Genomic DNA, 23,283 nt, shown 5'->3' with positions numbered 1-23,283 from the left:
TGTATTCATTTATTTACAAACACATTTAACAGACGTCTATACACTGGTCATAAAAAGTTCTATACAACTGTTTCAGATCATATTTGACACTTTAATGAGTGTAACAATTCACATTTGATTCATGTCACTGACCTTACATTTCCAGGCATTTGAAAGCAAGACTATTGCACACAGTGCATACCTTGGTGATAATGTTTCAATTTTGAACTTTCATTACACTTTGAATGCTACAGTGGTTATATTGTTGCCTTGTGTAAACCAAATGGAATGTACAATTATATGTTACCGAGCCCATCTTAGGGGTATATTGTACTATGAAGCAAGATTAATGGTTTAGCGAGCTGTGTTGAGTCTAAAGCCATGACTTTCAGTCTTAGGAAAGCAGCTTTTTTTTTTTTTTTTTTTTTTTTTTAACCCTTTACAGTTTCTTTTCTTGTGCCACACGTGTCTGATTTAAGAGCATTATTCAAATCTCCAGAAACTCCATTTTATAACAGTGTGTCACATGACGGGGGAAGTAGCCACTCCAAGGTGACACAAATTCCCCGGCAAACACTATACAAAGCAGCTGTCCCTTTGCGGAACGCTGGAAAGTTTGCGGGGGATTGTTGATTTGTGGCTACTTGGACAGTCATGTGACATAGCGTTAAAAAACTGAGCCAGACCGTTGCGAGCACATAAAACAATGGTAAAAATAGCTAGATCACCATGATAATTTATGATAAACTCGTAACCTGGTCGAGAGCGGGCCATGTTGTGGGTTTCAGATTAAATGGCGCCGCCATTTGTGGACATTGGATGCGAGGATCATTAAAATAGGTTAGAGATTATCTTTGGATCATCAAGTACTGGTTCAGATGCCTCCTGAGCAGCTATGTGAGACAGTAATTGCAGATAACATTGCAATCATACGGGAAGAAAGCTCATGTGGCACCAGACGTTGTGGACCCGGTTGTCCTCGATCACTCCACCGGCGCATTTGTCAGAGCAATTCTTTGCATAACTGGAAGTGTGCCGTCGCAAGTTGCTTCCACAATAAAGTGAATTACTGTATATACACTTGCTGAATGTTTCTGTCATTTTATTCCACATGTTTCCATGTGCTGGGGAGAGCAAGAGAAAATGTCATGAGTATACAATGTCAACTATGCTCAACTAAAATATTTTTGTAATACCTTGGTCTTGAGCTCAAGTATTTCCAGCTTTAGTTTCTTTATTTCAAGTTCCTTTTTAAGGTTGTCCAGTTCCAGATTCCTTTTGTACAAGGCACGGATGGTATCTGCCACCTGTACAAAGAGTTCTGGTTCAAAGATCTTAAGCAGCAGAACTGAGAAAACCTTTTCATTCGTGTTGTACTAGGTTCATGGATTTACTTGGCATGGTGCAATTTGCCTTTTGGTTTGCCTGGCAGTGGAGGCTGTAGGCTGAGGAGAGTGATGGAAATTGTCCTCTCCCTGGCAAAAGAAAATAACAAGCAAAGCTAGTTCAATTAAATGACCAATTTAAAGGTCAAGTGATGAAGATATATTACCCCTAAAGGCCTTTCTGAGTACACAGAGAATGTGTCTTCATCATTAATCTCCATCTAAAGAATAATTTGAGGGCATGATGTAGATTCAATACAGCAAACATGAATGACAAATTGCCATGACAGCTACCTTTGGAGAGGATTCATGAGGGACATGTTCCGGTGGCTCCAACAAGACCACTGTCTCTTCTTCAACTACAAAGACATTGATATAGAAATGAGCATAACTGAAAGTCACACAGCAAAACATAGCCATGTAGTACGTCACCATTACAATGCTCTACACATACCCTGGACATATAAATGATGCTGGGAGCTCCCGGCACTGGGATCTGATTGGAAGGCTCCCTCTATCCCTTCGATGATTGGACAGCCCTCATTGTTGGAGAGGTCCAGCTCCTCGGATGCTGTGCATGATGCTGGAGCTGGCCCCATTCCAGTTTTCCTCATCTCATTTTTTTTCCTGTTTGCTTAAGGTAGTATTACAACTTTAAAATGTGACACATCATATTATCCACAAGCTGTAAAGAAAAAAAAATGAAGCAGTTACATACCACTTTGGATAATGTTCTTATGTTTTATTTTGATTTGCTGCCATGTCCGTTTCACGGTGCTGGTACCACATCTAATAATAAATAAAATATTCATTAATTTATTGGTATTTATCACATATGATAAGCAATCAAAGAACGACTTCACTTTAAAATGGCCGAAATTAAATTGATTTTAACCAATCACCCATAATTGTAAAGACTTAACTCACGTACTAAATGCACGTCTTGAGAATCATTTTGAATGTATTAGATTTTTCTTTTTCTTTTTCTTTTTTACTTCTACCATTTCAGCGGTGATAAATTAACCACTGGGTCTTAGAATAAGTGTTTCCTCACTTGTTGACACGGTCAGCAATTTTCTGCCAGCATTCTTCTCTTGCCTTATTTGCAGCAACAGTGTTGCTTTTTGCAGTGATAATTTCCTTATATTCGTCGTAGCCCTCCATGATTAAAGTTTGTTCTTCATGAGTGAAATATGCGGCTCTCGATCGCTCCATTTTTTTTTTTTTTTTGGCGGATTTTGAGTCAAGTGACGCTCCAAACCCTGATATGTGGATGCGCACAAACCGGGATGAGAGCCTGGGTTAACAACGCGAGTTGATAACTACTGTCGTGGTACCACTTAGCTCGGATTTCGGTTATAGGCTTTGTCGATCCAGATCATGCAATGAAATCCAGGCTGTGTTGAGCTTCAGATTTAGACTTTGTCGATCACGATCATGCAAAGAAAGCCTAGCTATGTGGACCTTTAGGTGTCACGTTTGACTCTGTTTATTAGCCTGGGCGCCAAAATCGTGTAGAGTGACGTCAGGAGGGCTGGCTCACCGTGTATCAAAATATAGAGCCCTAGACAAACCGGAAATGAAACATTTTGTGAGCATGTTAAATACACTTTGGACAATTCATATTTACCCCAATAAACTACCAAATTCAGAACTATCACAATAAATAAAATGATAACTTGCATCTTAAATATGTTTTGAATAACGGTGATGAAATGAATCTAGTAATTTCAGTGGCGTTTAAAAGTAACTTTATTTTGATAAAGGTATCCGGATGTTGTATGGTAACACCAATGGCGTTAGCCTCTATTCGCAAAACTAGCCGGATGAGGCTAACACACAAAATTAGGTCGACATTAGATAATCTCTTAGAATATAATTGCAGATATGTTAACTCGTATGCTCGTTGGGTGTATGGGCGTTGGTCCCCAACCTTTCAGTCGCCCTTTTACGGGAGGACGGACGCGTTAATAAATAACGACACACACCGGCTGTACCAACAAACAAGAGCAAGTTAGCTTTTCGCTACGGGAGTCGAGCAAGTAGACCACAGGCTAGGTGGCAACCATTTCTGTTGAAACGCCTCAGATCGCCGGCTGTAAAGCTACTTGTGTCACCCGATTGCCATAATAGGTAAGAATGTTTCATTTTAACCTGTAATCATTTAAAAACCTTCAACGCTTGTCAAACTGCGGCGATATGTTTTGATCTTTCCGTGTCAATGTGAAAATAAGACCATAGGTTACCCACAGTACAGCATATTTTTTCAAAGTTAGCAGCCGAGCAAGCTGTAAATAAAACTGTTTTACGACCGCTCCAGAGAACTGTCATAATGCGGTTCGCACGCTAAATGGACGCAACACCATGACTCTAAATGACAACGGCGAGTGTAAGCTTTTTAGGTGCTTATTATGGTGTTTTAAAACTGTAAATATGGCTGACAGTGTACTCCAGAAATAAGGGCACAGAGGTGTTGAAGGCTGCGGCTTTCTTCAAGGTGATTGGCTCAGCGTGTCTCAATCAAGTATTCCTGAAAGCTGATAGGCTGACGGCGTCTGTGTTTGGGCAAAGAGATAAGAGTGAAGTTGTTGAAGTTACAGTTAACAAAAATAATTCTAGTTATTGTTTTTGTCCTCGGCGGACCTCGACTAGGCAAAAGTAAGGAGTAAAGGCATTGCTAATTTATTGTATGTTGTAATAAAGTTAATGCCATTCCTTTTCTAAATATTTTTCCACTTTCTAGGCTGCAGAATATAATGTAAATAAACAGTTGTTTTTGTCAGAGAAGATGTTACCTGCTTTACATGTTTTAGCTATTTCCTGTAAAGCAGGTTAAATCTTCCCTGTCTGACTAAAAGAACTATTAAAATAGTCAACTTAAAGAAGACAGAATGAACCATCCCTAATTTAAATTCAAATTGGTGTATGTAACACAATCTGCATTTGTTATTGTTAAACAATTTGTATGATTTCATAATTTCATAATTTAAAACACAGCTTGTGTCATCCATTTGCCTGCAAAAATATATGATGAAGCTAAATGCCTTTTTTAGACAAAAACCAAACTTGATTGACACACAAGAGAAATTAAGTTGCTGTTGAAGACATTGATGGGAGGAGCTTCTTTGTAGACAAATGGTAATAGACATTTTGTATTGCTTCTGCTCTGGTGGTTCTAGCTGGCTTATGGTGTCATTTGCTAAATTTGATTCCCACAGGAGGCAACGTGTGATCAGTGGCCTATGAGGAAGCCACGCCGCAAAGGCCTGGTGGGCCCAGGATGTGGCAAAGGTGACAGGAAGTCCAAGGGGACACCGGTCGTGGGTTGTGGCGTTGGTGCCCGCCAGCAAGCCCCATACAGTTGCAAAGCATCTCCGAGCAAAGAAACGCTCAGCTATGCCCAGGCTCAGAAGGTTGTGGAAGTGGAGCTGGATGGTCGGCTTCACCGCATCTCCATTTTGGAGCCATTGGCCATCATTACCGAAGACGAAATGATGGCGCAAGACATCAGCGAGTGTAACAGCAATAAAGAGAACAGCGAGCAGCCATCACCGCCCGTCAGTGTTACACAAATCGTCAGCAAACCCGTCACGCACCGAGGTCGCCGGAAAGACTCCAAATGTCCATCTTTCAAGTCTCCGCCACGTTCGAAAAACCACTGCACCCGCGCTCAACCGCAAACGCCTGAAAAGTTAAATGCAACGCACAATCACCTACTACCCCTCCCTGAGCCTTCGTTTCGCCTTGTAGACACGTTTACGCACTTGGAGGCACCCCCTCTGCCCACGGCATACTACCGCTACATCGAAGTTTCGACCGAGGACCAGGATGCTTTGGCTGAATACGACATGGACGAGGAGGACACCGCCTGGTTGGAGATGGTCAATGCCGGCCGAAGAGCGGAGGGCTGTGGTGCTCTATCAGCAGACACTTTCGAGCTACTGGTGGACCGCCTGGAGGATGAGGCGTACCGGGAAGCGCGCATTCGGGTGCCCTCTCAGAACGCAATTGACGACGACGCCTTCTGCTGCGTGTGCCTGGACGACGAGTGCCTCAACAGCAATGTCATCCTTTTCTGTGACTCGTGCAACTTGGCCGTCCACCAGGAATGCTACGGTGTTCCCTACATCCCTGAGGGGCAGTGGCTGTGCCGCTGCTGCCTTCAGTCACCTCAGAAACCCGTTGATTGTGTGCTGTGCCCCAATAGAGGCGGCGCCTTTAAGCAAACCAGTGATGGCCGCTGGGCGCATGTTGTTTGCGCAATCTGGATCCCCGAAGTCTGTTTTGCCAATACAGTTTTTTTGGAACCAGTAGAAGGTGTCAACAACATTCCCCCCGCACGCTGGAAACTTACCTGCTACTTGTGTAAGCAGAAAGGTCGCGGAGCAGCCATCCAGTGCCACAAGGCCAACTGCTACACTGCCTTTCACGTCACTTGCGCTCAGCGTGCTGGCCTGTTCATGAAAATTGACCCAGTGCGAGAGACAAACGTCAACGGGACCACATTCTCTGTCAAGAAAACTGCTTTCTGTGAGACTCATTCACCTGCGGGCCAAGACGGCATCTCGGATGAGGAGAGCGAAGGAAGCGTGGTGGGTAGCAGAGGGAGGGCCAGTCGGGGGCGCAGTGCTTACACAGATGGCCCCGCGACGCCCAAAAAAGGCCGAAAGTCTGAGAGCGATGGCAAGACGGATAAAAAGAAAGGGAAGAGGGACACGAGCTCCACAATACTGAACAATGCTTCGCCGCAAGTGATAGTGCCTGAAATACCAACAAGCAGGTATAGTTCAGTATATTTCACCCTTGGTGTCATACATTACATGTTTTTAAAATATTGAATGTGCCCCAATATTCATCCATTTATTTCATATCCAGTACATTCTAAGCAGGGACGCACCCATTCATCAGCTGGTGACTGTTCTATGTTACTGTATAAATGTCATTTTGTAGTGTTTATTATTTATTGACCATTGAGGGGAAAAAAATATTAAGAGGGTATGTTTCTCCACATCAAAACAACTTTTAAGTGATCACTGTGAATTTGGAACTATCAACTCGAATGTCTTGATTCTGAATTTGTAACTATCAACTTGAATCTCTTGATTGTGTCCAGGTTGAATGCCATCTGCAAAGGTATTCTCTTTCAAAAGAAGAGCCAATTCATGCAGAGGCTGCATAGCTACTGGTTACTGAAGCGTCAATCCAGAAATGGTGTGCCACTGGTCCGTCGTTTGCACTCTAATGTCCAATCCCAACAGAATACTGAACAGGTCAGGGTGGTGGGACTCGAGGACTCGTACCCCTCTCGCCCTTTTTTTTTTTCTTACCATTCTGAACAATATCTTGAAATTTTTTAAGTTTCTCCATTGAGGCAAGTCATATAAACTCGTTATTTCAATATTTTTCTCTGCAGGCTGAGGTGGTTGATGAACAAGTATCAGCAGCCCGAGAATCTTTGCGATATTGGCAGAAGCTTCGACATGACCTTGAAAAGGCCAGATTGCTGGTTGAGCTCATCCGTAAAAGGGAGAAACTCAAACGAGAACAGGTAATTTTGAGTAAGGCTACATTTTACACTGCATGTCAAAGTGTCAGTCACATGCCTTTTTGAATGCTCATTTCAGATAGCACTATTTACATTCACTGAACACACTTAGTTTTCCATACCTATTTCAGCCCCTCCCAGACCGTCCGAGTAAGCCAAACGCCATAGAAAACGGACTTACCACTAACACGTCACACGCAGGCGCTGCACGCCTGACATGCAGCCAAATAAAGAACAAATAAAAACGAAAGTTGTATACCTTTTGATCTCACAGAATGCAATGATGTCGCGTGTCTGTTTTTAATTTGTTCTTTATTTAGCTGTGTTGCTGCTTCTGCAGCATCTGTGAGTGGCGTGGAAATTACATTTTAAATGCTGGTCGGCTACCACCAACGAGGTTAGATCCACATGAGTCAGGGACGCATAACTCAGGGCAGAGGTCACAATGCATATCCAAGTGTGCACCCAATTCATATTGTGTAAATCACCTTACTTTGCCAAAGTGGCAACATTTGGATATACCTTTAAGTTAACAGTACTATAACAGTAAGACTATCATGCCCATTTAATAATTGCAGATCAAAGTCCATCAGGCAGCTCTGGAGCTGCAATTGACCCCAATGTTGATATTGCTCCGCTCAACTATGGACCAACTGCAGGAGAAGGACACAGCTGAGATCTTTGCAGAACCAGTCAACATCAAGGAGGTCAGACCTTTTAAAACATCTTCCTATCATTCCCACAAACTAGAAGGCATACAAATATCCCAGATGTCTTGGTGAGATGAAGAGATAAGATTTATAGGGACCAACGTTAATTATTTGGTGAGGACACGTGTGCCGAGAATATTGCTGAGCTTGTTTATTTTGCCTTGCATGGTCTCCCCAGGTACCAGACTACATGGAGTTCATAAGTCATCCGATTGACTTTTCAACAATGCGCTCCAAGCTCGAAAATCATCTCTACCGTTCTGTGGCTGACCTGGAGGTTGACTTCAACCTGATGCTGTCCAACTGCCTCCTGTACAACAATAAGGACACCGTCTTCCACCGCGCCGCTTTGCGTCTTCGGGACCTTGGGGGAGCCGTGTTGCGCCATGCCCAACGACAAGCTACCAACATGGGCCTGGAGCTGGAGACCGGAATGCACCTACCCCAGTCACCACAGAAGCGAGAATTTTACAGCTGCACGTGGGAGGACGGTATGCTATAGGAGGTCTTTTTTGTTGTTGTTGTATAAAGTGGTCCCTCAAAGTTAACCACAATTCATTCTGTGACACTGGTCAATATCGGCTCTGATTAAGAGGCCATGAAGCACATGGGATTGGTATAAAGATAGCAAGTTGAGGGGGAAGCAAACTATCAACTTAAAACCTGAAATGACATGGGTCTTTATTTCAAACTAGCATGTCACTGAAACACGGCGACACTGGACAAAAGGAGGTTAAGAGTCTTAACTCTTAAATTAGTCCACTTGCGTCACAGGAACAGCCAGTGCCGAGTCACTCTTCTCACGTTTTGTCATTGAGAATTGTGTCTCCAAAAGAAAAGGAAAAAAGACAAAACATATATAATCCTTTGATGCTGACTAACGTCACTCATGGTGATATGTTTTGACTCCAAATGTAACAAACTCTAAGACATTCATCCTTTGAGGGACCCCCGTAGACTATCTGAACAACATGTCAAGGAGGAGCTTGCATGCTAGCGTGACCTTATTCTTTGGCCCAGTGGACTGCGTGCTGAACCCAGCCAACCGGCTCCACATGAGTGTGGACGAGCAGCTGAAGGAGTTACTGGACAAGCTGGACTTCGTCAGCTCCACGCGATGCAGCAGTGCTCGCACGCGACGCATGCGCCTGCTCCGCCGCGAGATCAACAACATTCGCTTCCGGCAGGGTCCGCACCGCCACAGCCTTCACAACGGCCGTCTAAAAGAAGACAGCGATGAATACGAAGATGCCGAGCCGGAGGATGAAGATAAGGCAAATGACAGCAAGGCAGAAAATGGCCTTTCAACGTCAGACAAAGGTTAGTGATGAAAAGCCGGCGTGTAAGAGAACTATGCTAGCGCATGTGCTTCCCCCCCCCCCCCTTTTAAATCCACTTTTGTTTTAATGAGACCAGTTGTGAACATGAGCTAACGGCACATTGTCCTCAGGTAATTGAGCCAGGGTCTCCCCCACGCACCAACCCCAACCACCCCACTGTCTCCAGTCTAGTAAGTAGGGGCCCACAGAGTCTCGTTAGCCATGGCTGCCTCACAACTCCTCTCTCCAAGTGCACTCTTGCACCTCTTCTCCACATCACTCTCATGGGCTCACCACCCTCCATTTGGCCACATACTGTACAGTCATGCCATATCATCCCACGTCTGGTTCAGACGGGTCATACCTGTCGAGGAGGAGGGCGGGAGGAAAGTGATTAGGTCGGTGGCACCATTTCAATCCAGCCCTGCTACCATGGTGCTGGTGTGCAGTTGTGAGAGCTATGTGAAATTTTCACTCTCCTTGAATCTTGTTGATGTTACATCCCCCAGAACACAGTGGAACCTCCAGAAGGTCAAGCTCCAATGTGGTCATATGGTTTAGAATTTGGGCATTTTTGTGAAATGGCTCATATAGCTTTAGCTCACACTTTGTCCTCTCTGTTAACTTTATATTGATTAATTTTGGATTTTTGATACCTATGATTGCCTTGAATAATTATTTATTTCCTCAACAAACAGCAGTAAAGCTGTTTTATTTTGTTCATGTTTCTTAAAACATTTTATCAATATATGAGGACAGTTTGACCCAGAGCAGATTATTTCCGATGGGAAAAATGGATACGAAATCTGAATATGTATTAAGTTGGTCAGCGCCCTGCAACTGTTTGTGTTTGACTTCAGAGGTTCCACTGAAGCGCAAGACTCTTTGTGATGTGGTTAGACAAGTAGAATTTTTGGATCACAGACAAGATGGCATTTTCCTGTGTGACGACGACACCACTGCATCACGCGACATACTCTATGGCCATTTCATGTAACAACATTCAAAGCAAAAGTGAATTTCATGTTTTCTGCCCTCTTCCAGACGACCTCAAGTCTACGTCGCCCCCAACACTGGAACCCACCGGACCGGCACCTCCTCCACGACTGGGCGACGCGCCACTGGAGCCTCCCACATTGCGGCCAATCACGAAGGAGCCCTTGCTCTCCAGCTGGCCCGGCAAACGCCGAAAGCTTGTTGGCATTCTCACAGACAACGACACGGAAAGCATCGATTGCACTAAAGCCCAGGAGATGTCGCCGCCGCCGCCAAGTTTGCACAGCAAGGGGCGGGTAGTGGCCAACGGCCTCGCCGACCTCAGCACCCCCACACGGCCACTCGCCGCGGGCGTTGGACGACGGACCTCTGTGTTGTTCAAGAAGGCAAAAAATGGTGCTAAGCTGTTCAGAGACAATGCTTCGCCTAATGGGAAGGCGTCGCAAGACGACAGCACAAGCACTTCACCCTCGGCACCCAACACCCCCTCTACTACGCCTTTATCCACCCCTACCAAAACCCCTCAGAAAGCCATAGGACCCCCGTGCCTTGATGACCCATGGACCCCCACTAGAGACATGAACTCCGATGAAGAGCTGGACAAAATGCTGAATGAAAGCCTCGAATGTGGTAAGAAACGTCACCTTTTGTCTTTTTTTTTTTTTTCCTAACAGCTACATTATGGAAAGTACATTTCTAGCCAGTTCGCGTTAGAAAGGTGCTGACAAAATGTTGTATTTCGTCCCCCTACTACACACTTGAGAGAGGGGCCAAATGTAGATAACATCATAAAAAAACTTTGACCTTTATTTTATTGTACCTATACTTGTCAATTGCAGCAGGATCTAACCACAGCAGGTTCAGATGAGCCACAGATAAATGTATTAACTCTTAATATTGTGATCAGGATCAAGGTCAGTGTGTGTTTCTCTAAATATATATATATATCAATATATATATAAAATATATCAAAAGTAGGTAAAAACATTTGTAAAGGTTTGGGAGATAAATTACTAATATTTCAGGATCCTAAAAATGTTCCTACAAATACAGTGGAGCTTTAATGTTGGTATCTGAGGATTGCGTTGTCAGATTTGTCCAAATTTTGGTCATTGCTTTACACAAGAAAGTACTGTGTTAAAGAACAGCACAGTTTCCGATCAAAATTTACGAAGAAACATTAGTGGTTTGTGCAGTGTTGTCAGTTCACTGACAGCCTTGGCATAGACGCGGAAGGCTCAGTCGTGCTTCTCTGTGCGACTGTGTCACAAATCTCACAAGTGTCTTTTTCCTTTTTTTAAAAGTCTAACTTAGCTTCCAGTACCTATGGCCCCAAAGAAAAGAAACTGTTATTAGCATGCATATTCCTGTAAAAATCTATTTTCTCAACACCCTCGGGGTGTTTCCCCACCCTTACCATAGGTGCACACAAACAGACAAGTAAAAAAGAAAGACTTCAACCTTAAAGGACGCAGCAGAAGCCACGGAAGCAGCTCCTCAGCAGAAGCTCGTGATGGGTATTTTGTAGACCCGAGGCAAGCCCGCGCATGGAGTGTGTGCCCGGGTTCCACCTTCAGCCAGAGATCATCTGTTCGCAAAGCTTCATGCTTCAATGTCTCCCTTCCATCAGCAAATTTTGATGTCATCTTTCAATCATGTGACTAAACAGCCTTGTTCACCATGGCTACAGCCAGCCCCAAAATGCATTGTTGTGTTGTGAAATGTGGCAGCCGTTTTGGACTGGTTGTACTCACGGTGAAGGGAAACCGTACTGTACAGTATGCGAAAAGCCGTTCCACTGGCAATGTCATAAGAGCACCCACGCTGTGAATGTGCGCACGTGTTGGCTACGTCTCTGTCTACTTCCAGCTCTCTTGACATTTCTCCCCTTTGCTTTCAGGACTGACCAATGGTTTTGACAAGCACCAAGACGGCGAGTGTGATTCTGAATACAGTCCCTGTCCAGTCCTGCACAGAGAAATGTAAAAACATTGTGTGTCCTAGTTGGTGTCTGCTTGTCAGACATAATTGACTAAAAGGACGCATTGTTTTATAGCGCCTCGCCACCTAAACGGAGCCTGGGGAAACCTGCACTTTCCAAAGTCCCCTTCTTTGAGATGGTCAACGGCGATACCGATTACACTGGTGTGTGTCGATTTCCTGTTCTCTCATCTTTTCCATCGCACAATAAATATCTGTCCTTTATTGTTAACCGTAGGTAATGGCAGCCAAACATCTGAAGATGAAACCGAGCTCGAGCCTCTGGACTTGGTTTGGGCCAAGTGTCGAGGCTATCCGTCTTATCCTGCCCTGGTAATATTAAGCAAATATTCCTTGAGCATCACCTCAAGTCTGTGGTAGCGTCATCAGTCTGGCTGACGGCAAGTTTGTTCCAGATCATTGACCCGGAGATGCCGAAAGAGGGCCTGTTGCTTAATGGCGTGCCCATCCCAGTCCCACCCAAAGAAGTCCTCCAACTGGGGGAGCAGAGGCAGGAGGAGAGCAACCAGAGGCTCTACCTGGTGCTGTTTTTCGACAATAAGCGAACATGGTGAGACGCGCATGCTGGTCTTTATTAAATCGTGCGCAAATACATACAAGAGTCCTCGGTATCCTTCTTTCTAGCAGCTAGTGTAACATTCAAGATCCTGTCAAGTAAGATGTGTGCAAACCCTCCAGGTAATCTAAATAGAAAGCCATTTTGATCGGAAAATCTTTTTTCGGTCTGAAAGATGCAAGTGCATCAAATTGTTCCACATGTTTTTTTATTTACACACACCTAATGTGTATGTACATTTCAAGACAAAAGAGGAGAACGATTGACAACGTCAAGACAGTCTTGTGTTCTTAAGAGAGTGTCCACAGCATCAGTGGAATTGACACAGAGGTTCTCTGTGCGTGTGAATGGTTGTGTGACCTTCCATCGGTTGCTCTACCCAAGTGTATACATTTTATGAAGGTGTGTAACTGACGTTGATGTGAGAATGTGTGCAGCCCCAAAAAGAATGCGCAGCACACGCCTTTTCTGGTTGTTGTGCCTTTGACCATCAGATGGCGCTACGTTCTTTTCTTCTCACGCATCTGTCCTTGTGTTTGCAGGCAGTGGCTCACGAGGGACAAGGTGACCCCCTTGGGGACGGACATCACTGCGGACAAGCTGCGTATCATGGAGGGCCGCAAGCCCAGCCTCCGCAAGTCGGTGCAGGTGGCGTATGACCGCGCCATGATCCACCAGAGCAGAGTGAGCCACAGCCAAGGTTTTGTCACATCCAACTTCCTGTAGCCAACATGAAGCCCCTCTTTGCCCTCATTTAGTGGTCTGCTGCGCCCTACTGAGTCTTGTGTCCGCTTGTATTGTACGTCAGGCAGATCAATTGTGGTGTGTTTGTGTGCGCCAATGAACTTTTAACAATATTTATTTTAAGTGCAGAGGACCTATGAATGGATCACTGCCATCTTTTCTACAATAGCTAGCTTTTTACACTTGAATCTTTTACGAACTACACTTGTACAGATGAATGGTACACTTAGTGTGCCTTATGTTTTTAAGAGGAAGTCTTGGTCATTTTGTGTCGCTCTTTTCAATCAAGCCACGAGGGGAACATGAGGCTGTTTATATTTGTGGAGAAATCATTCCTGACTTGCTAGCTGCATTGTGTGTGTGTGTGTGTGTGTGTGTGTGTGTGTGTGTGTCATTGAACACAATGAATGAGCCAATGTTTTTAATTATAAATTCTCTTCTTTTGATACAAGAGAAATAATTTATTTATGGAAGACAACTATAGAAATAAAATTATATTGGTAGAACAAGAATTATATTTAAGAAAATGTAAGGTTTTAAGAAAAACATTTGAAAAGGTAAACTGCTGACGTTGGGCAGAAAGCCATCACTATTCAGGAGACCCCCAACATTGCATCATCAAGGATAGCAAGCCATTTTCAACACTTTGGACTGGTCAATAATTGGTGAACTTCACCCCTGTAGACTGACTCATAGATTTGTAAAAAATAGATATGAATTCTACCAAATTGTGAGGTTTTAACCAGCGATATGCACATTTGGGTTGTTGCTCCCAACAAGACACACCCATCCCAACATAAGTCTTATTTTTATGAATATGGGATATAAAAATTGACACCTTCATAAGCTTGTGCATATTTTCCTCTTCCCACCAAATACTTTGTTTTCTTCATCTGAGGAAAGAAATGCTCTATTAAAAGCTTTCGGAAAATCTAATGTGGGTTATCTTTTTGAATGATGCAAGTTTGTAAATTGTGTGAAAATGCAGTTTCAAAGAAAATTGAATTGAGTTGTGTGTGCTCAATCTTCAATGGGAAGGAAGTGATTTAAGTAGACAGCATGAGTATCTCAGCTGTGACCTTGTCCAAAAAAGAATTGCTGACTGGTGACTGGTCCCACTTTTTTAATTAATAGACCATCAACTATAATGCATTCTTTTTATTCATGTTTATTATTTGTAATTAATTTATTATATAACTATAAAATGTGCAATTTCTACATAAATTGTCTGAATGCTGAAATGCAAAAATATGAACGTAAGTGTAATGATGTATGAGAATTAAATTGACTGAATTTTAGATATGAGTACAAGAACCCATCATTTATTACATTTTAATGAATAGTGTGAGATGAAAAAAACTGGAGAGGAGAAAGGCCTGAGAAAGGACTCAAACCAGTGCCTCCAAAGCACAAGTGATCTGCGTTACCCATTTCACCACAAAAACCTTCCAGTGTAAAGCAGAAACGATGTGTTACCATCATGTTGAATGGAATCATGTAAAGACTTTGTTTGACATGAAATAGACACTGAATTAACTCTAATCATACTGGCAAAACCAAATAGCACAGAGCATTGAAAAGACCGTGTGTAGTCAGGCTTTTGATTTGAAAATTACAAAGTAAAGCTTTTTTTTTTTTTTTTATTCTACCTTTTGATTGTTTCAAAGTAGGGTTATGGTTTAAAAGTATCGTTTAGGGTTTCAAACTAGGGTTTGGCTTTCAAACTAGGGTTAGGGTTTTGAGGTATAGTTTGAAACTAGGGATAGGGCTTCAAACTAAGGTTGGGGTTTCAATGTATGGTTCCTAATTAGGGTTTTCAAACTAGTGTTTGGGTTTCGTTGTACATTTCAAACGGTTTTCAAACTAGGGTTAGGGTTTCAATGTATGGTTTCAAACTAGCGTCGGGTTCATACTAGAGTTAGGGTTTGAAATTAGGGTTTAGATGTATGTTCCAAACTAGGGTTAGGGTTTTATGTAGGGTTCCAAACGAGTTCCAAACATTTTTTTTTTTTTTATATTTTCATTGACTCAAATAACCATAACTAAATGACATAAATGAATAAAATAAATAAAAATAAATATACTTTATCGGCTAACCAAAGTTTTAGAGGGAAGAAATTGCTAAATTAATGCAACACACGGATTTCTTGACAATGTAAGCTCATTGTGGTCCTGATTAAAAATTGAAGTGGCCGCCGTATGTGGCCAACCTACATACTTTTGCCACCCATCCTCGTGAGGAATCTATCAAAAAAATGGAATAGACGAGAAGGGCTGCACAAGCCGGTCAGAAAATGCCTGGGTTGGAGAACATGTGACCTTGCGCTCCATCCCTTATCAGGGTCCATGGTTGGATCGGGTCAGGAGGAGGTAGTTGTGACGAAGAGTCCGTAGCTCTGTCAACCGGCCCAGAAGACGACCAAACCTCCGCGGCCCACCTCCCGCTGCTCGGGTCCCGCACATCCGACACAGTAGGTCCAGGATCAATTCTTGCAGTTTTTCCACGTAGCTGGCAGCCAATAGTGACAAACTGTCTGCAGTTTGGATGAAGCAGAAGCACAGTTCAATCACGAGCAACTGTTTTAACTGGGTGAGTTTAGACCTGGATAGGGGGCCAGTCCCGATTCTTGTGGCTTTGTCTGACCTGCTCTGTCTAAGATCACCTAATTTGGATATTGTACATTGATTTCTGTGCAGTATTTTCACGTTATGTTTTTGTCTCTACGCTGAAGATGTCACAGTGAGTGGCATAACGGTTGTACCAATAAGTGTGAGAAGCTGTAAATGTAAAAATTAATGCCTAAACATGAATATGTACTCACTCCATTTTGACTCTAATCCTCAGTTTACAGTAAAAGGCAGTAATTATTTGTATTAAAATGATAAAATATTGTTATCATTTTGACCTGAGCAGAGCAGAGCGGTGGCACCGAGCAGGGTGTACTCAGCCTCGGTCACTTCCAACGCCACCATGCTCTGAAAGAAGTTGTGCACAGGGCTTAGGAGATCCTCGTTGCATCCTGTCAACACAAGTGGACACACACATTTCTTTCACTTTCTTCTGTGAATATAACCGGTGACTTCTGTGACTGGTACTCACTTTGGAAATTGTCCTTTGAGCTGACGAATCTAAGACAGCTATGTGTTGATGTGCTGTAAAGCTGCAGCACTGAAAAGGAGACAATAAAAAAGAAATCTTAAAAAAAAACAACTGCAGCAGGAGCCCACATAAAAAATATAAATAATGGTAAAAAATAAAAAATGGTACGCATTCCACATTTTAAAGGATTCACTCTAGAGAAGTCTATCTGGTCTCGACTTGCTTTCTCACCTGCAGCAGGTTTTGCAGTAGGGTTAGTCGCAAAATTCTGGGATGACAGCAAGAACATGAGATCCAGTGAGGATGCTGACAAGAGGCAGCGCTGATCCGACAAGTCCAACAAGTCAAAACCTGAGTAGAAAACCAGCCATATGTATTTTCTGTACCAGATTCAAAGTTGGTCCATAAGTGAGAATATATAGGTTGTTAACACAGACTGCCAAAGTCACCACATATAGTGCTGTACCACTTGAGCCAGAACCGGTTAGTTAGTTAGTTAGTTAGTTAGTTAGTTAGTTAGTTAGTTAGTTAGTTAGTTAGTTAGTTAGTTAGTTAGTTAGTTAGTTAGTTAGTTAGTTAGTTAGTTAGTTAGTTAGTTAGTTAGTTAGTTAGTTAGTGATGTGCTCAGTAGCATCTCATCAGTAGCAATAAAAAAGAATTGCTCGCAGTATCACTTAAACTTTGATCAGTTGCTCCTAGAGTCTTCTCGAACATTCAATGACATTTGGCAACATTTGCAACTTTCACAAACATCTTACCAGGCACTGTCCTGGCAAATTGCAGAATTCTTTGAAGGTGAGGCGACGCAAGATCCAAAAGCCCCTCCTCTTCCTCAGCACACGGCCAATCAAACATCTGAGCATAAATCCAAGGTGAGAACAGCACACAACCAAAATGGTGTATTTGAACAGGACGCCATGCTGTCACCCTGTAGCGGTCGCTGTAGTGGGCTCGACACATTCGATGAGCCTCCACCATCTTGTCCACGGTGTGCTTCTGGTCTCGGCTTAAGCTGGATGCAATGACCTGGTGTGGCACACAATCATCAAATAGTTGACTCTGGTCTTAATAAGAAATATCGCTGAGTACACAGAAGTCTTGTGCGAAATAACCTGAAAGTGATATTTTGGTAAAAATAAAAAGAAATTTAACACAAAAAACTGGGCTAGAAGTTAAAGTTACCTAGTTACATAGGTAAAACTAATCGTATCTGACACCATCCAGCCGTACCTGTCCCTGTAGTCTGCTGGTGGAGCTGACCTGCTTGCTGTCCGGACTCTCATCTCCCTCCTGTCTTCTTCCTCTTCCTCCTTTCCTCAGTCGTTTGGACTGACACTGAACCTCTGTCAGAAGGCCTGCGGAGAGGTCGGAGGAAGGAGTCAACAAGTCATACAACTCATCATCTAGTGTTGTAGCAGCATTTGACAAAGTGGCATTATACTTTGCAGAAGATCTCATTTGCCTAATATCCTGTGACCACGAACCCTTCTTGAACCTTCGCCAACATATTCCGCACTTTTGTCACTCAAGGCCAGGAAGGCCTTTTCTGCTGGCCAAAACATTATCAGATGTTTTTTTTGTCCAATCAAATCTCAGCTTCAATGTGTTGCCATGTCAACCTAATCTACCCAGGGCCTTTGGAATCAGCAGTGCTTGCCAATGTATTTCAATCTATATAAGTAATGGGGTAGTTTTTTTGAACCACTCCTAACATTTTGCATGATGCAACATTATTTAATATTCTTCAAAGTATGCAACAGCCTCCCAAATTCTTAGTTTCAAACTTCAAGGACAATAGTTTTTTCAGTTATTGTTCAAGTTACTGTAAAAAGAGTAACAAAAAATACTTTACAAATCCCAGCATCATTTATTAGAGATGACAATTTCTGAATTGATTTTCACAATGATCATGGAAGTTGACACGTATGAATTGCTTTTGGCCTCATAAAATGAAATAAATCTGGCCACCTTTTTGAAACCCACAGCATATGATGGACGTCAAAGTGTGTCTCTACTCACACTCAGCCAGCATTCCCACAGCGCGACACTTCCTGAGGCGACAGTCTTGACATTTCCTCCGCATGTACATGTCCATCTCACAGGTCCCGCCTCTCTTGCAGTGATACACGGCTTTTTTGGTCACACTACGCCTGAAGAAACCTGCGAGGTTCAAGTCCGAAAGAGGAAAAAGTCAATCACTTGACATCTGTGGCGGTGTATTGCGTGAGAAATCACCTTTGCATCCTTCGCAGGTGAGCGCGTTGTAGTGATACCCCGACGCTTTGTCCCCACACACCACACAAAGCTCATCATGACCTCGGATCCTGCCGACGGAGCCGACGCGTGGCCTCCGTACCGCGGGAAGACCTGCTAACCCCAGGCCCTGAGGCAGGCCCTCACAGTGGTGCTCGAGGGGGATGGGATCGCAGGGACCCTCCAGGAAGTCCGAACCAAAATGATAGAGAGCGTGGCCGGGCTGCGAGGAGGATGAGGACGTGGAGGACGATGGCGATCCGTAGAGCGGGAAGGACATACTGGCTGGATTGTACTGCTGTGGCTGCTGTGGGCTGTAAGGGAGTAGCTGGAGGTCAGGGTCCGGCAGTGGGTAGCCCACAGGGTCAGCCAACATGTCTGATTGAGAAAGAACATATGAGTGAGTAGAATTAAATCAAATAATTATAGGTTACAGGCATTGTGAGGATGTTTGGGAACCATTTTTCAAAATCTCGGTAGTACAGTACTCTTGTTTATTGTTTTGACATAGAGAAGCGATGTGAAATGTCCAAAGCAATGACTAAGCAAACAGCAATTTCAGATTGATATTTGCTCTACTACATGTATCATGGCTTGTTGTGGCATCACAAAAAAGGCCAAGAGTTCATGAAAAAAAATCAGAAACAGGATGCAGCTGAGGAGGTCCTTCTGACGTCAGCTACATTTTAGTGTCTGCATTTGTCATTAAGTTTCTGCTTGACGCTCAGTTGAAAGACGTCTGAAGTGTTGCCTCCAGTGAGAAAACATTTGTGTCCATTGGCAGCCTCCTAAAGTGCAGCTGGAACATCTCATCTGGGACTGATGAGGGAGGCGCTCATTGAATGGAGCGCTGACATTTCAAGAGATGATTTGCTGGAAAAATGGATGGATCTATGGATACCGGACTTAAAATTGATTAAATGGCTAAACGGTATACAGTAGTTGAATGATGCACGGACAGACCGGCGGGCTGTATGTACGGATGGATGGATGGATGGATGGATGGACGGACGGACGGACGGACGGACGGACGGATGGATGGATGGATGGATGGATGAAAGATCAATAATGTTTTTTACCAGTCAGGGATTTCTGACAAGTCGAAGGATATGCAGCTACAATAGTCTTACTAACTACTCTCTTCCCAGATGTTTTTTGTCTTTATCGGACCATGCCTGTGTATGTATATGGGGGGGCCATATCATGTGACCAAAATGTTTATAAAGCATTAGAAAACTGTCTAAACATCCCTCAGCATCCCACACGTTTGGGAGCCAACAACAATCTGATCCTCGCCCTCACCCGCCCCCATCTCCACCCCTAAGGGCAGACGAGGAGCCAGCAAATGCTAAGGGGTGGAGGTGCTGCCTCCCGCTGGTCGGACCTTCATGCATGAGTCTGCTCGTTAAATAAACACAATCCAAGAAATGACGTAACGTCACGTGCGATGTATCCTATTGATAATGCTCAATTAATATGAAATATACTCTCTGCTTCCTGGATGAGACATCTTACATGCAGGCCGTTATTTTAAAGGGTCAGTCACTATACTCTTAAAAAGGTCAAACATCAAAGATAAGAAAAAAGTGATCTCCCAAACTTAGCAAATGGGTCGACTGTAGAAAAAAAACACTCTAGTTGTGCTTGTAGTGTGTAGCTACTACCACCTCGAGGACTGGAGTAGTATTGAGGTTCATTTTCTCACACACCTACAATTTAGTTGGATCGTGAGGCCATGATGGAAGTCTGTGTCGTTACTGAGTTTGTAATGGCAATTACGATGACAAGCTCTTGCACACTGTACTATAAATCAATCATAGTTAGTAAAAATTAAAAAGGTACATTTGTTGAAAAAACATTTTCATTGATGAAATAAGGCAAAGTCAGAAAGGAATTGACTAAGGCAATTATTTAAAGAGCCTGACATTGTATTACAGTATTAAAAGTGGAAGTCAAGTCAGAAATGTCCCTGCGGTAACCAAACCAAAGAAAACAGGTGAGCCGAGACGTTCGCAATGCGGACCTGAGGACACTTTGATGTCAGGAAAGCTTGTGGAAGTTAAACTCCAATGCAACCTTCACCTTCATGTTACACTTACACAAGGCCACAAGTTAGGGTCAGAGGGCAATTTGTCTCTTGGAGAGACAGAAATAGTCAACTTGGCTTCCCAATTTAAAAAAAATCACAACTGGCACCTACATTTCTCTTCCACCCTGATGTTGGCCCCACAAATAAAGAGATTTTTTTAACAAGAGGAAGACAAAGACTCACCGTAGAACAGTAGCTGTTCTGATGAGCAGTAAGTGTCCGAGGAGGCAAGAAAGCCTCCCGTTGAGAAGTTCATGTCCAAGTCCGTCCACTCTCTCATCAGAACCCAAGTTTATCGCTCCGCTTACTGACGGCAACTGTTCTAACGCACAGAAAATCTTCGGCGTAACACAACTCAGGCACCCATCTCCACACACATGTCAAGTTTCATGAAGTATCTGGGAAGTCGGGAAGAAGGGGGGAGAGAAAAAACATTCCACAATCCCCCAGGAGCAGGTCTCTTAGCGGTCCTTTTTAAAGCAGAGAAGAAGGGTCCAGCTGAGGCTTGTTGGGTTCTGTGATAGATGATGTGTTGGAGGAGGTCCGAATCAGGCCCCCCCAGAGGTTAAGACCAGAGGGGAGAGAGGGGACACCCAGGAAGGACTTGGGATGTGACCACAATCCAAACAGCTGGACTGACTGCAACTTTGTGGATCATAACATGTCCACTTTGAAGGGAAACATGGTGAACTTTCACCTTGTTGGCAACACCAAGACGGAAGTGAGGGCTGTTGTTAAATCATGAAAAATAAAATAGAAATAATGATAGATTTTTACTACAAAATGTATACAACGTTCAAAATATTGATTAATCATTATTAAAAAAAAAAGATACATGAAGTGGTTTTTTTGTGACCCTTGATAATGATTTACTCGTGACTATAAAAAGGGTAAGCATTTATGATTGATAATTAGTATAGGCAATAATCACGGTACCCTTTCCCATGCATGTATAGTACACAATAGTGTTTAGTCACATCAAATGCCGCAAAAAAAAAAATGGTTATGTTTGTGTATGTTCATCTGTGTGGTTTTTAGCTTGTATTTTTTTATCTTTTTATTTTTTTTTGCACTGATCGGTTGGTACTTTTAAATTTCGTTGTACATGTGTGACAATGACAATATAGATCTATTCTATTCTTCTATTCTAATACACACCTATGCACACTCACAGGGACATATAATATATATAATAATATATTATAATATAATAATATTATATAACTCCTATATATATTATAATAACTCCTATATTATTATAATAATATGTATGTATGTATTTATATATATATAAATGTATGGTGCTTATGGAAGCTTTTACAAACAAGCACTGCTAATTAATAATTTACTGCGTGCATGTGTGTGTCCATGTTGTCACAAAGCCTTGGGAGTATGTTTACTTTGTCTTTTTGTTTATGACTCATCTGTTTGTGCTGCAGTTAATATTGGACAGAAGTTGGATTTTGAAAAGGCTCATGGAAATACTCCTCTGGAATGGGTGGAGGTTCGTGGTGGGGCGGGAGAAAGGCCCAGCTAACCCACCGAACCACAGATCAGTTCCATTTACCTTGTAAATTGAACACATTTGCATTTGAAAGTGTCCCAATGATTTCATCATAAGAATTCCTCCTTCAGCGACATCTGACCAGTGACAAAACAAGACAGCTCCCAAGACGGCCACGTCATTTGCGGTTGTAATATGTCGCCGTGGATCTTGAAGAGGTGTCGCCCTGTTTGAACTCCGCCCCGACAGCGAGCGCTCACTCGCCCATGGGAGATGGAAAAGAATGAGGAGGATACTTTGTAAACAGACACTAAGAACATCATTCATTCCACAAATCCAACAGTTGCGCACGAAAGTGAAAAATTCAACACACCATAAATCATGTTTGTTTCTATCTATTTTTATCATAGCCGGTTGGTCTTGAGTGTTTGCTGAGGAAACGTTACGATAGTTGAAGATGTCAACGTGTTTATCAGCAGGAGGAATGTAAACAACTGGTGACTCTGCATAAAGGCAGCAGATCCACCAGATGTCATTGTTTTGTCAGCAAAAGCAAATTTGTCACTAAATGTCAGACTTGTCGGGCAAAGAAAACCATTTTCAACTTGAACAGTGATGGATGGGAAGAGAAAGAAAGGTCCACTGAATTTGTGCATGAAAACTCTACCGACAGGGCTAATTTGCACATGTAGTGCATTAAAAGAACATTCGATCTAAGTTTATTTTTTTGGTTCAGGGGTGACTCACAAGATATCCCACCAGTTTGTATTGGCTGAAAGCGTCTCATTAAGAAATTCCCGCTCGAGTTGTGTTTATAAATTGCCTCTGTCCAACCTTGGTGATGGATGGGCGCTTCCCCTCACTGACTCCTACAAAGCGGTCATCGCAATCGCTTTGCCACTGTTTCACAACCTTACAACACACACAGAAGCCTCTTTTTTACATTGACCTCACACCCTAAGCGGGTGGGCTCTTACCGTTTGCTTGCTTCGTGGCAAAGTGCATGTTTGAAAAGGTCACCATGGGGCTGCTAATGAAGAGAAAGCAACACAAAGCAAGGACAAGCTTTCAAAATAAAAGAAAATGATCAGAAAAAAGAATG

General features: G+C 43.0%; 3 protein-coding genes across 5 annotated transcripts; 1 reads left to right on the top strand and 2 right to left on the bottom strand.

Annotated features, from left to right (window-relative positions):
- Nucleotides 1-18: 18 nt before the first annotated feature.
- Nucleotides 19-8,997, bottom strand: LOC147061887 (uncharacterized). Its single transcript, XM_085919604.1, has 10 exons — nt 5,910-8,997; nt 5,719-5,818; nt 2,419-3,919; nt 2,083-2,153; nt 1,819-1,998; nt 1,659-1,723; nt 1,532-1,585; nt 1,374-1,454; nt 1,176-1,286; nt 19-1,103 (listed from the first exon to the last, which is right to left on the bottom strand). Exons 3-10 carry the CDS (start codon nt 2,577-2,579, stop codon nt 1,077-1,079), a joined length of 750 nt encoding a protein of 249 aa, XP_085775730.1. The 5' UTR covers nt 2,580-3,919; nt 5,719-5,818; nt 5,910-8,997; the 3' UTR covers nt 19-1,076.
- On the top strand, nt 3,087-14,171 carry brpf3b (bromodomain and PHD finger containing, 3b). The gene is made up of 13 exons (XM_085919598.1): nt 3,087-3,497; nt 4,583-6,144; nt 6,478-6,634; nt 6,778-6,912; nt 7,488-7,616; nt 7,798-8,110; nt 8,640-8,939; nt 9,983-10,564; nt 11,835-11,916; nt 11,991-12,079; nt 12,153-12,247; nt 12,331-12,485; nt 13,034-14,171. The coding sequence occupies exons 2-13, from the start codon at nt 4,607-4,609 to the stop codon at nt 13,215-13,217; spliced, it is 3,759 nt and encodes a 1,252-aa protein (XP_085775724.1). The 5' UTR covers nt 3,087-3,497; nt 4,583-4,606; the 3' UTR covers nt 13,218-14,171.
- A 357-nt stretch (nt 14,172-14,528) lies between these two features.
- nr1h5 (nuclear receptor subfamily 1, group H, member 5) lies at nt 14,529-21,312 on the bottom strand. 3 transcript variants are annotated; one of them, XM_085919600.1, is made up of 10 exons: nt 20,861-21,312; nt 18,571-18,966; nt 18,355-18,495; nt 17,566-17,690; nt 17,263-17,361; nt 17,094-17,190; nt 16,567-16,686; nt 16,336-16,404; nt 16,142-16,255; nt 14,529-15,769 (listed from the first exon to the last, which is right to left on the bottom strand). In XM_085919600.1, exons 1-10 carry the CDS (start codon nt 20,955-20,957, stop codon nt 15,573-15,575), a joined length of 1,455 nt encoding a protein of 484 aa, XP_085775726.1. In that variant the 5' UTR covers nt 20,958-21,312; the 3' UTR covers nt 14,529-15,572. The 3 variants fall into 3 exon arrangements, with proteins under 3 accessions (XP_085775726.1, XP_085775727.1, XP_085775725.1); XM_085919601.1 differs by having other exon boundaries at nt 17,263-17,364; nt 17,575-17,690; XM_085919599.1 differs by having other exon boundaries at nt 17,094-17,361.
- Between the last annotated feature and the right edge of the window lie 1,971 nt (nt 21,313-23,283).

This window comes from Syngnathus leptorhynchus, chromosome 1, assembly GCF_054491065.1.
Source record: "Syngnathus leptorhynchus isolate UIUO chromosome 1, UIUO_Slep, whole genome shotgun sequence".
Classification (NCBI taxonomy): domain Eukaryota; kingdom Metazoa; phylum Chordata; class Actinopteri; order Syngnathiformes; family Syngnathidae; genus Syngnathus; species Syngnathus leptorhynchus.
Note: the sequence above shows the minus strand (reverse complement) of the source record. Positions and strands in the feature narration are given on the sequence as shown.

Coding starts and splice junctions, on each gene's coding strand:
- nr1h5 (XM_085919599.1), bottom strand. CDS start 20,957: ATGAGAGAGTGGACGGACTTGGACATGAACTTCTCAACGGGAGGCTTT. Junction 18,967..20,860: donor AGAACAGCTACTGTTCTACG/GTGAGTCTTTGT, acceptor TTTCTCAATCAG/ACATGTTGGCTGACCCTGTG. Junction 16,256..16,335: donor CTCAAAGGACAATTTCCAAA/GTGAGTACCAGT, acceptor TTGTGTTGACAG/GATGCAACGAGGATCTCCTA.
- brpf3b (XM_085919598.1), top strand. CDS start 4,607: ATGAGGAAGCCACGCCGCAAAGGCCTGGTGGGCCCAGGATGTGGCAAA. Junction 8,111..8,639: donor CAGCTGCACGTGGGAGGACG/GTATGCTATAGG, acceptor TCTTTGGCCCAG/TGGACTGCGTGCTGAACCCA. Junction 8,940..9,982: donor CCTTTCAACGTCAGACAAAG/GTTAGTGATGAA, acceptor GCCCTCTTCCAG/ACGACCTCAAGTCTACGTCG.
- LOC147061887 (XM_085919604.1), bottom strand. CDS start 2,579: ATGGAGCGATCGAGAGCCGCATATTTCACTCATGAAGAACAAACTTTA. Junction 1,724..1,818: donor GCATCATTTATATGTCCAGG/GTATGTGTAGAG, acceptor ATGTCTTTGTAG/TTGAAGAAGAGACAGTGGTC. Junction 1,287..1,373: donor GGCAAATTGCACCATGCCAA/GTAAATCCATGA, acceptor CTCTTTGTACAG/GTGGCAGATACCATCCGTGC.